General features: G+C 34.9%; 1 protein-coding gene across 1 annotated transcript in view; it reads right to left on the bottom strand.

The window, feature by feature from the left end:
* The window catches only part of LOC106172675 (uncharacterized), a 62,495-nt gene that overhangs the window by 28,209 nt on the left and 21,527 nt on the right, over window positions 1–12,759 (bottom strand). Inside the window, exons 22-39 of the mRNA XM_087016000.1 lie at window positions 12,331–12,663; window positions 11,476–11,604; window positions 10,840–11,172; window positions 10,077–10,205; window positions 9,490–9,822; window positions 8,720–8,917; window positions 7,974–8,345; window positions 7,490–7,642; window positions 7,008–7,163; window positions 6,405–6,611; window positions 5,532–5,750; window positions 3,990–4,142; window positions 3,432–3,638; window positions 3,030–3,209; window positions 1,902–2,276; window positions 1,406–1,441; window positions 893–1,000; window positions 346–465 (exon numbers count right to left, since the gene is read on the bottom strand). Of these exons, the coding sequence (XP_086872126.1) occupies window positions 346–465; window positions 893–1,000; window positions 1,406–1,441; window positions 1,902–2,276; window positions 3,030–3,209; window positions 3,432–3,638; window positions 3,990–4,142; window positions 5,532–5,750; window positions 6,405–6,611; window positions 7,008–7,163; window positions 7,490–7,642; window positions 7,974–8,345; window positions 8,720–8,917; window positions 9,490–9,822; window positions 10,077–10,205; window positions 10,840–11,172; window positions 11,476–11,604; window positions 12,331–12,663 (3,741 nt within the window). The remainder of the gene's footprint in view (window positions 1–345; window positions 466–892; window positions 1,001–1,405; window positions 1,442–1,901; window positions 2,277–3,029; window positions 3,210–3,431; window positions 3,639–3,989; window positions 4,143–5,531; window positions 5,751–6,404; window positions 6,612–7,007; window positions 7,164–7,489; window positions 7,643–7,973; window positions 8,346–8,719; window positions 8,918–9,489; window positions 9,823–10,076; window positions 10,206–10,839; window positions 11,173–11,475; window positions 11,605–12,330; window positions 12,664–12,759) is intronic.

The raw sequence follows: 12,759 nt of genomic DNA, 5'->3' as shown, positions 1-12,759 counted from the left end.
AAATTTTCAATACAAATGTGAAGGTTCTTTGGGCATAAGCTAGAGAAATGAACTGATACTTAACCAGCCAATATACCATCTGCGTAAGCTAGGTAAAATGTCACCAAGTTATGGGACCTTTGACTAATGTGACAAGTTATCGCCCCAGTATTTCTATTGAAATTGCATAGCTATAATGAAACTATTGAACAAAATTATTCAAATAGTTTATCAGTTCATATTGTCATGATGTACAATACTAAAGACGACAATAGTCATTATAAATTTTTCAGACATCAGACTAATTTGCTTTGATAATGACTATATATGGAACATCTTGTTATGTAGTCTTAGGGATTTTCTTACCAGTTTTAGTCCAATTGAAGTCAGTGTCCTTAAAATTCATGTCCAATCCACATCCATGAGGTTCTGAGACATTACAACTGTGGATGTATACGAACTGGTATACGGGGTCATTGATCAAATCTGAAATTCAAGATTTTTCTTTATTAATCTAATGTCATCAATGCTCAGAGCATTTAGCACTTATATTTTCCTAGTCTTGCCATAACCATCATCATTAATGCCACAAAACAATTACTTTTTCATGACAGTGCTATGCAATTCAGAGACATTAAATCTTTTCATGTTTCACTAAAATGCCATGATTTCTGTTAAGATAATTGACTACTTTCTTCATAAATGCCTCACCCCTTACCAAAAACAAAGTAGATAATAGTAATAATGCTTCATTCACTATGATTAACAAATGAAATCAATTAAAAAACAAATACATAAATGAGTGTGATGACCACAGAGTTAAAATGTTGATCAAAATTGACTTATTTCATCCATCATAATAGTGCAACTAGCACCATTCCTAAGAAACAACCAGGCCCATCTCGACACTTACCCATCTCACAGAACATCCCGCTGAAGCGCGGTGAGCACTCGCAATAAGGCTGTGTTAGAGACATCTCATGGCACGTTCCGCCATTCTCACAAGGGTTGTCATCGCATACTATAAAAATATATCAAAATAATAATAAAAACAGTCACTCTGGATATATGTTATTTGTGTTATGTGATTAAGAAAACAATTCATTCTAAACAAATGCTGCATGCTAATAAAAGTAGCACAAAATAATTTTATAAAGAAGAAATACTGTTTATATGTATATAAATGTACTTGCAAATTTTTAGTAACAGGCAAATATAGTAATATGTAATATTTATGAGATAAATGACTAAAAAATAAATAGTTCACTTTTAACATCATTCAAAAACCAGCTAATATAAACAGAGAATAACCAGAAATTAAGGTATTTCCAGTAAACTCAAATTTGTCCATTTTTGACCATTTAAATTAAAAAAAAAGAGAACCTTTCTGCACTTACTGCTCCCCTACTTTCAACTGTATACTCACCTCCTGGTCTTGTGTAGTTCAACATCTCAAAGACAGCTGGAAGAAAGAGTTGCAAAATGTAAAAAAAAACATGTGTACATGACTTGGATATCAACTTCATGCCATTATCAAATGTGAAATACAGACAAACCAAAATGTCACAATTTTTATTCATTTTATGTTTATAACTAATATGTATTAAAAGCATCTGTGTCAGATGATTTTTATACAAAACTTAAACAACTGGAATTAAAAGAATTCATTTTTTTCCTTAATGAGGAAAACCACCATCACATTACTCTGATAAAACTTTAATTCTAATCTGATCTTTTTCTAAAACCAATCATTATCATTATTTTGTATTCATGGACCTATTACTACAAGTTAGCAGCAGTAGCCCCACGCCAGCCAGACATAAATACCTAAACCAACAGATAAACTATATACTTAATCTTAACTGGATAATCTTGACTGATTTTGATAAACTAAAATTATGATTTTGTGCTCATTAACTCACCATCGCAGGGCACTGGCAGCAGCCCCATGCCAAGAAGCACAAGTTCAATCCCCGCCTGTGTTCCACAAGAAGCTGCGATTGAATAATTATGCTCCCCTGGCATGATATCGGCAAACGCCAAGTAAGCAGTCAAGCCCTGGCCCACTGGCATCTTCACGTAATTCAGTGGGACCTGAGGTGGCTGGAGGTCGAACAGTGGACGCCACTGGCCATACTGCTGTTCAAGAACTGTCATGGCCACATCACGATGGTGATCGCTCCCGTAAAGTATGAACCCGCAAGAGGGAGCGAGAACAGAATGCGACATTAAATTTGCAATTGCGGCAGTATCACCAGCATTTGTACCTGAGCAATTCAAGGCAAGGCGTCCTCGTACTGAAAATAAATAAAAAAATAATCATCTTTCAATGTTACTTCACCTGAAATTAAGTTGTTTACTAAGTATAAAAACGTTGCTGTGTCACCAAAACATAACCATCAAGATCTAAATTGTTATCATTGATAGAAAAAATAAATGTGATACAACAATATAAAATTCAATAAGTGTTTAATAAACTTAAAGTGATAATAACTCTTCGTTTCGGCCAAAAAATGAATTTTCCTGGAGTAAACAACAATTTTCCCATACTTACCAAGGGTTAATGAATCCATTTTTACATTCAAAGTTAGTCCCTGGTTTTTTTCTAAAAAGTTTGGTTTTTTGTTAAAATCTCTTAAGAGATTTTAACAAAGTATAGCCATCAATGGAGGTCACGTGGTCTAAAGACAAGCTCAGATATCAGAATAATAGCTATAACTGCCGTTTTTGTGGTAAAACAGAATATATTATATTTCTATGAGTTATTCACAATGTTTTTATTGTGAAATATAGATCTCATACGAAGAGTTATTATCCCTTTAATGAACAAAAAGAAGTACTATGAGTCATTTGTCCTGCTTACATTTCACACTACTGCCAAAGACAACCAAGAACTTAATTTTTTTCTATTCTCCAATGGACCAAGCAATTAAGGTACCCTGTGCCACTGTACTAACACAGAGACTCTCTCTGCATCAGTACCATTACACAAAGCATATTCATGATCATAAAACACTACCAAAAATCAAAAACTTTGAGGGAATACTCACATTCCTTATTGGTGGTGAAATCCAATTCGTCTAGGCCCTGGACCTGGATGTAGTTACAGGGATTGTGTTCACTTATCATGCAGGTGTAATTGACCAATTCTGGGATACCGTGGAAATTACCAAGTGGCAAAGCAGGTGAATCGCCGTATAACATAATCTCATGGATCCTACCCTTCATTTCTAGATATTATAAAAAAAGAGAAAAAAAAAAGAAAGAAAATTTAAAAAAACTGAGTAAAAAAACAATTCATATCTTTTCATGTATTTCAGTTTCTGGACACTGCATCTGGAGACATGATTTTTTTTTTCTTATTGAAATTCAAACAAAATTTTTGGTATGACAGTTAAGACCAGTTTTCCAGTAGAAAGTTTCTAGTGAAGCAGACCGTATACTTAACGTACCATCACATGACACATGAGGTATGGAGCCTGATCCGAAGAGCGCAATTTGGACACCAGGATCATTACCGCAAGTGCCATCTATACTGTAGAGATATGAACCAACAGGACCGTCTATAAACCCAATTGTAACTTCCATCCCATTATGACTGACATTGAAGGAGAAGCTATCCAAGGGATCTGAGCTACTAAAATGGACGTCTTGGCCTCCTGTAAACAAAAATATAATGGTGAAAGTTTTATAATTTACAGATGGAATACTGATACTATGACGTTAAATTTGTGTGTGTGTGTTAATCATTTAAAGAATTATAATTTTATTACTTTTATGAACAGTAATTTCCACAACAATTGCCAAATTGGCACAGTAGTTTATCGACCCAAATGCATATGCAATAATTTTAACCTCACAACATACTAAAAATATTTTTCAACAATCACTATGCTTACTTAAAGTTTAAAAAATGTTCATCACAATCATTAATTTCATTTCTAAAAATAAAGATGAAAAGTGTAAATTTGCACAAAAATTCTATCAGCAACAGATAGGTAATATCTCACCATTGGCAGAGCGTCCTGTAGAAGACAACTCCGCATCACCGGAGATAGAATACAAAATATAACTACATCGTTGTTCAGTGATGTTAACCAAATCTCCCATCAGTACAGCTCTTTGATTATTTCTGTTACTGCAGTCAAGGGTATATGGACCATCTGAAAAAAAAAGCATTCATCCAATACTAGTCATAGTTGTATAGTGCAAATAATAAAAAATTGTTAAATATCAAGAAATTTTCCACACAGAACATTTTATCATACTCAATTAAAGTACAGAGAAAGAAAGAAGTATTTTTTTCTTATTAATATAATTAATTATGTATTTTATTTACTATAGAGTTAACTTGGACTTCCAAACAAAACACTGAACTCAGAGCTTTCAATAGTACTTTGTTAAGAAAATGTGGTATATGAAACCCAAATATTCATTAGTCTATCACCCCATTTCCATAGATTTTTAGATCGATCTATCCCTGTGGGGAGTCTCACTAGATTACTGTCAGCTTGGCCGGCTTAAGCGTCTGTCCCGCCTACTAAAAGCTGGAAAGGGGTAATTAACTATGGTGCCCGCTCGGCTGACTGCAATTTAGGGTGAACCCCCATGGAGTTAGGTCGATCTAAATCTTAATCTTTAGATCGATCTAAATCTGTGGGAAAGCACCCTATGGGACCATTCCCAGACCCTAACTGTGGATGGATCTATCTCTGAGGGGATTCAGCAATTTAGCGAGAAACTCCTCGAAGATGGATCGATCCTGTTAGATCAATCTAGGTATGGGAACCTATGATAGTCCTGGCCCCCAAAGAATCTTAAATCCGTAGTCGACTAGCTCGAGCTGGGTGGCCTAGCTAGGTCGACTTAGCTGAAGTCGACTAGGAGTGTTTCACAAAGAATCTAACGTCTTAGCTTGGCATGCTTACCGTAGAGAAACTCTTCAAGAAAAGGAGGTGTAAAATTGCAAAAGTTTCACAAGACATGACGTTTCATGGCCTCTTTCGGCCGAGAACGATCGTTTATCAACAATAAAAGTCAGCCAAAACACAAACAAAGTTTGTTTTTGAACTTTATTGATTAGTTTAACTTCAATACAACTTCAAAGTAACAGTTAAACATTAGCTTGTCGTGGAACACTACTGAGGGACGTCTAGCGGTCAAAAACATAAACAAACACGCGATCGGCTGGGTAAAGTGGAATTTTATTTTTCTATTTTAATATTCCATAAATGTCAGTGCTATTCAAGGATATTATAACACAATATCTTGAAGGAGGTATGTTCTTTCCAAATTTTTGTTGTTTATGCTCTCATTTACCGAGTTTTAGTTGAGCTTGCTGACTTAAGTCTTACAGCTAAGAAAAAAACGACGTAAGCGACCTTTTAGATTCTTTGTGAAACGGGACTTAGTGACGTAACGACTTAATTACGTTGGTAACCAAGCCCTAAGTCAGGGAAACCGACTTTAGTTAGTTTTTTTGTGAAACAGGGGCCTGGTGTGAGCATGCCTCAACAGAAAAGAAAATCTGAGAAAAATAAGAAAAGCCTTACCTCCCTGTGGTTCCATCCAATCAACATCATCTTGTCTTTGATCTTGAGACAAATAACAACCATTTGTGTCAGAGAATGTGCAAGTAATGTCGGCTCCCAGCAATTCTCCAGTGAGGTCAAATGGACTAGCTGGCCCTGATGGCCCTGATGGCCCTGATGGCCCTGAGGGCCCTGAGGGCCCTGAGGGTCCCATCATTCCATGAATCATACCCTTTATTTCTAGTAATATATAAAAAGAAAAAGAATTAAGAAGAATGGAGTTAAATAATAACAGTTACTTCTTTTTTCATAAGTTTTTGTTTGAGGACACAACATGTGGAGAAATTTAAGATATAAATTCTATTTTTTTTTTAATTCAAATCAATTTCTATCTTTGACTTTAAGCAAAATCAAAGTTAAAACTGAATGTACTAAAAATTTAATATGGTCCTGAATACATTTTCATTGCCCCTTACAACATATTAATTACCTCTAACAAACAAAATTTGAAATTAAATTAATCGCATGCTGACAAACCTTGATTTTCTTTCTGAATTATGCTAAACTGATATAAATCAACTTTATTCATGGTCAAATATAGTTTTCAGACAATCAGAGACCAGGGTCCCAAACATCAATCAAAAATTTTGTCTCAATGTTTAGACCAAACATTTAATCTACCACACTCTAGTCTAATCTTTTGTAGTCTGCTCAAATAAGTTTTGGTCTGAAATATTAGCCATGTCTCTCTTCGTATAAAACAGGCACAACATTTCACATAAATGGACTTCTTTATTGCTTAACCGTGTGACAAAGGTGGCTTAAACTTTTGGAAAGTATAGACCAATTTTCGGGCCAAAGATTCTAGTGAAACAGAGCTTCAATTTAACCTACCATCACATGACACATGAGGTATGGAGCCTGATCCGAAGAATTCAACTTGGACACCAGGATCATTACCACAAGTGCCCACTACACTGTAGACATAAGAACCAATAGGACTTTCCATTAACCCAATTGTAACTTCCATTCCATTATGACTGACATTGAAGGTGAAGCTATCCAATGGATTTGAGCTACTAAAATGGACGTCTTGGCCTCCTGTAAAAAAAACATAATGGGAAAAGTGTTATTATTTACAGATGGAACACTGGTACTATGGCAATAAATCTTTATTTTATGAATAACTTTATGAATAATTTATTATTATTTTATGAACAGTAATTTTCACAGCAATCGCCAAGTCAGGCCAAAAATGTGTATATATATAATTATGTAATATGTACATTTACTGACCCCAATGGGCATATGATAATTTTTAACTCGCCACCCAGACCTAACTAAGAGTATTTTTTCAACAATCACTATCACTATGCTTCCTCTTAGTTAAGAAACTGTTCATAATAGTTTTCCAAATGCCATTTCTAAAAATATAGATGAAAAGTGTGACTTAACACAAAAAACTAACAGCAACAGATATATATAATAATATCTCACCAGTGGCAGAATGTCCTGTAGAAGACAACTCAGCATCACCAGAGACAGAATATAAAATGTAGCCACATCGTTGTTCAGTGATGTTGGTAACAAAATCCCCCATCAGTACAGCTCTTTGGTTATTTCTGTTACTACAGTCAAGGGTGTATGGACCATCTGAAAAAAGTATTCATCCAATAATGGTCATATAGTATAGTTCAAATGATAAAAGCCAACTTTGTTCAGTAACAAGAAATTTTCCACACAACACATTTTATCATGCTCATTTACAATGCATAGAAATAAAAGTGTTTTTATTATAATTTTAAATAATATTAGACTTCCCAACTTATAACAAAGAACTTTGGCAAAAGCTTACAACATTACTTAATTCAAAAGAAAGAAACAAATGTCCATTAGTCTATATCTGATGTATGTTTGTTCTGATGTAAGCATACCTCAACAAAAAATTCTGAGAAAAATGACAATCCTATGAGCCTTACCTCCCTGAGGTTCCATCCAATCAAAGTCGTCTTGTCCTTGAACTTGAGACAAATAACAGCTATTTGTGTCAGAGAATGTGCAAGTAAAGTCGGCTCCCAGCTTTTCTCCAGCATCCATAGAGAAATGCATCTGTTCCGTCCTTTGCAGAAATTCTGAAAATAAAATATAAAATATTATTTGTTATTTTGCAATTGTTAGAATTGCTGAATTTTTCTATAAGTGAATATTAGTATACAAAAAGGGAAATGTTAAAACACTTTTTTTATTTTTACTTTCCCTCATTATGCTGTTTATTTATTCACTTATTCTTTAGTTTTATTTATTCTATCACTGCTGATATTGTTGAAAGCATAGGTTCATCCCTCTAATTTTGTGGATAATTTCCAAGAAAGAGCTTTGCCCCCTCCCCCTACACACACACACTTTAGTTTCACACTTAAAACAAAAGAGAATAAATGTATTCTACATATATATTATAATTACCATCACATGTGGTATTTGGTGAACTTCCAAGTCCCAGCAAGACCATGTGTACACCTGGTCCTGCTCCACATGCCCCAACAAAGCTGAGGTTGTATTGGCCAGGTGGGAAGTCCACCATGGCATAGTTCATCGTCATGTTGCCCATGTGCCTCTCGAGATGAGCCTGTGGTATGACACCACGCGAGATGTTGTAGAGAATCTCTGGACCATTGGGGCCATGGTTCACCACCATGAGATCCACGGGGGAGTCTGTCAGGGCAGTGTAGAGAACAAAACCACATGTAGGACCGCCCACATTGAATATTTCTCTCAAGTTCAAAGCCGCCCTGTCACCAGGGTTATGATTACTGCAATCAAGGGCGTAGAACTCTCCTGTGACCAAGAAAAAAGTTTGAATAAATTATTTGAATTTTAGAAAAAAAAATCCATCTTATAAAGAGAACTCTCATAGATCTAGGACATGCTAATCAGATTCAATGAATACACAGTGTTTGTGTCATGTGTATGTAATCAGTAACTGAAAAGATAAAGAAAATTCTCAGTAATAAGGAAAAGTAGATATTTCTAAATTTATCTATAATCAACTTTCATAACCCTACTTGTGAGCAATTTCTACATCACCTTTTAAAGGTCACATTCTTCTTAAAACTCCACCAAGATTAACAGAAATTAACACCACTGAGATTAACACAGAGATTAACACCAATGAAATGAAAAGACACAGAATAATTAACACCAATGCTAACCATCATTTTGGGGAGTGGTCCAGTCAAAGTCATCATGCCTCTGATCTTGTACGAGATTACAGCTTTCATGTTGGCTAAGCATACAGACAGGGGGTCTATCATGTCCATGTCGCATATCCACTCCATCCAGAAATCCTGGGTAGCACCACTCTTTTGTTTGTGCATAGTAACCACCATGGCCTCCATGGCCGCCATATGCTGAAAAGAAATGGGAGAACAGAATACCAGTATATAAACTGAGTTTAAAAATTAGCATTTTTTTTTTTTTTTGGTGGAAGGGTATCATTTGTTGCCAAATATTATTAATACATAAAATGTCTGACTCTGACAATAAACAAAAATCACAATTATGTTCTCCCACAAATGTAATGATACCATGTTGTTAAAGTGGCCATAAAAAAAGAAATCAAGAAATCATTTCCAATTTTAGAGCTTGCATAAGAAAGTTTGATTTAAAGATTTAAATTGAATAAATCACCATGGTCAAGCAGACAACAGAAACATATATTTTTTTAATATGAATAGCCTTATATTTAAATTTTGAGATAATGGCCATGGATCTAGATGACAGAAATTTCTTTTTACATTACAAGTTCAAAAATCTATGGTAGGTAGATTCCCTCCAGTGATAAACAAATAAAAAACAAAAAAGCTGCTTCATTTCTAAGTTTCATTTTCATCCTGGCTAGCACAAAGTCTGTAACAGTTTCTCATAGTATTATAATCTTTATCTAAATTGTGTACAGCAACATTATCAAAACATAACTTACCACCACACTGTCCATCATATCCTCCAACTTGATTGATGAACATGAAACCAGAGCTACGACATTCACCAATAATTTCAAACTTGAATGTTCCAGGAGGCACTTCTCTGGAAAACCATTCATACCAGTCATGACCTCCAGTTCTATTCACCAAGGTCATTGGGTATACATTGCCTTGTTCATCTCTGACATGTGCAATGACAATGAATTTCTCTCCTGGTGTGGCATTGAACATGCCAGCCTCAATGTTGACACAGGTGGTATGATTAAGTTGTTCCATATGCAACAACTTCGCAACACCTTGGAAAGCTGAGCAACTCATTCCCACATGGCCCACTGAAATAATATGTTTTATTCTTATTTAATATCTAATATATAGAATCCAGATACCTTTCCATACTAGTTAATAGTAATCTTGTCCCCCAACTCACATTCATATTGTTCTGCTTTGACAGTATCTCACAATATCTATAATTTTTAATCATTGAAAACATTCTGCCTTTTGCTTACTTCAACAATTGTCATATCAAAATGAAGATTCCTATAATAAAAAAAAAATATCTTAAAAATCATCACAGTAAAAAACTTACATTGTGTGTCATTATGCCAGTCTCCATCATCATTGAGGTCTTGTTCCATTCCACAAAATGGTGTTTCATAGTCATGGAAACCACACATAGATGGACCCATGTTGTCATGGCCTGAATGTCCACCGAAGTCTTCAAATTAAAATGAAAAAAATAATTTGTCATTAATTATCAGACATCATAATGTCCCCATAAAAACTGCATGTTTTGTATGTCAATATATTCAAATTTATCAATGAAAATCAAACTGATGAATAAGCTCCCAAAATTACCTTATATTTATGGCTTTTTACATAACAAAGATGTGTGCAAATATCAGAGTGGACAAAATAATCAATAATCAATAAACAAATAATACAGATGCATTTATTTCTTTTTTAAGTAATGGTACCTAGTTGATGGTACCTAGATGATAGGGTCATTTGATGTCACAAGCTTGATACTCTAGTGATTGGCTTGGTGACTGCCAGTGACAGATATGTTTTGATATCAAAATGTCAATGATTTGCTATCCCATAAGCTCATGAAATAAAGAGGACCAGCAATTAAAAATCAATAGTGTCCAACTGGCCCTATCAATTGCTTGACAGGAGTATCAATTTGATGTCATGTTCCATTCAACACGATGGTTCTTCGTAGCCATGGAAACCACACATAGGGGGAGCCACAATATAATGACCTATGTAGCCACCTGAATGTCCACAACTATAAAGATGGTATGAAACTAAGATTGCTATTTAAATGCAATAATATTTTGATTCCTTACCCATGCATTGTCCATCATATCCTCCAACTTGATTGATGGCCATGAAACCAGAGCTATGACAATCACCAATGATCTCAAACTTGAATGTTCCAGCAGGTACTTCACTCTTAAACCATTCAAACCAGTCATGACCTCCAGTTCTATTGACTAAGGTCATTGGGTATACGTTGCCTTGTTCATCTCTGACATGTGCAATGACAATGAATTTGTCTCCTGGTGTGGCATTGTACATGCCAGCTTCAATGTTGACACAAGTTGTGAAATTAAGTTGCTTCATGTACAACAACTTGGCAACACCTTGTAGAGCTGAACAACTGATTCCTAAATGGCCAGCTGAAACAATACATGTTTTATTCTGAGTTAAATATCTAAAATAAAATACAAATACCTTTCTATACTAGTTGTCCACCTCCCATTTCATTGTAAAAATCAATCAATGTTTAAAAAGAGTAGGCTACTTTACAAGGTGAATTCTCTTTACCATCAAATAAATGAGTATATATGACATGTTCTTCATCCTATACCGCAGCTCATAATATACCATAATGAATCAATGAAAACATTCTGTATTTTCCTTACGACCAACATAATCGAATCAAAATGTAGAATATTACAAAATTATTAATAAATCATCACCTTGTGTGTCATTATGCCAGTCTCCATCATCATTGAGGTCTTGTTCCATTCCACACAATGGTTCTTCATAGTCATGGAAACCACACATAGGGGGACCCATGTTTCCATGGCCTGAATGGCCACCAAAGTCTTCAAAAGTGGAAAAATTGTAATAAATTATCAGACATTGTTATGTCCAAATAAAACATGTATGTCTAATCTGTCATTACATTTAAATTTGTCAATAAAATATAAAAAGAACCAAAAAGATGCTTAAGTACAATGTAGTCTTATATTTATAACTTTTGTACATCACAATTATGCGTACAAAGAACAGTGCACAAATTGATGTTTCAACATAGACTGGACGAAATAATAGTAAACACTATTGAGAGACAAAGTCAGCAAGAAAAAAACCCATACTTGATGTTGAATCATCAATATACAAATATGCTCAGAAATAATGAAGCCAGATGCAGTTTTTTTTAATGGTACCCTAGTGATGACACTGAGGTGACAAGGCCTTTTGATGTAATTATCTTGACACCCTAGAGTTTGGCTTGGTGACTGCCAGTGACAGATATGTTTTGATATCAAAATCATTATGCCAATAATTTGCTTTTCCATAGGCCCATGAAATCAAGAAGATCAGTAATTCACATTCAATAGTGTCAACCCAACTTTATCATTTTCTTAACCAAAGTATAACTTTGAGGTTTCGTTCCAATTCACACAATGTTTCTTCACAGTCATGGAAACCACACATAGGGGGAGCCACATTATGATGACCTATGTAGCCACCTGAATGTCCACAACTATAAAAATTGTATGAAACTAAGATTGCTGTTTAAATGCAATAACATTTTGATTCCTTACCCATACATTGTCCATCATATCCTCCAACTTGATTGATGGCCATGAAACCAGAGCTACGACAATCACCAATGATCTCAAACTTGAATGTTCCAGGAGGTACTTCACTCTTAAACCATTCATGCCAGTCATGGTCGCCAGTTCTATTCACCAAGGTCATTGGGTAAACGTTGCCTTGTTCATCTCTGACATGTGCAATGACAAGGAATTTATCTCCTGGCGTGGCATTGTACATTCCAGCCTCAATGTTGACACAAGTTGTAAAATTAAGTTGCTTCATGTACAACAACTTGGCCACACCTTGCAGAGCTGAACAACTGATTTGCAACCGGCCCTCTGAAAAATTAAAATTTTTAAAAATTTTTTTAAAATTCCAAATATTTTATCAATTTTCAGTTATTGCAAGCCTTTTCAAAGTCCCACTTTGCCGAC

Source organism: Lingula anatina, chromosome 6, assembly GCF_051362555.1.
Source record: "Lingula anatina isolate TDL-2025a chromosome 6, LinAna3.0, whole genome shotgun sequence".
NCBI lineage: Eukaryota > Metazoa > Brachiopoda > Lingulata > Lingulida > Lingulidae > Lingula > Lingula anatina.
This window is presented reverse-complemented; position numbering and strand designations above follow the sequence as displayed.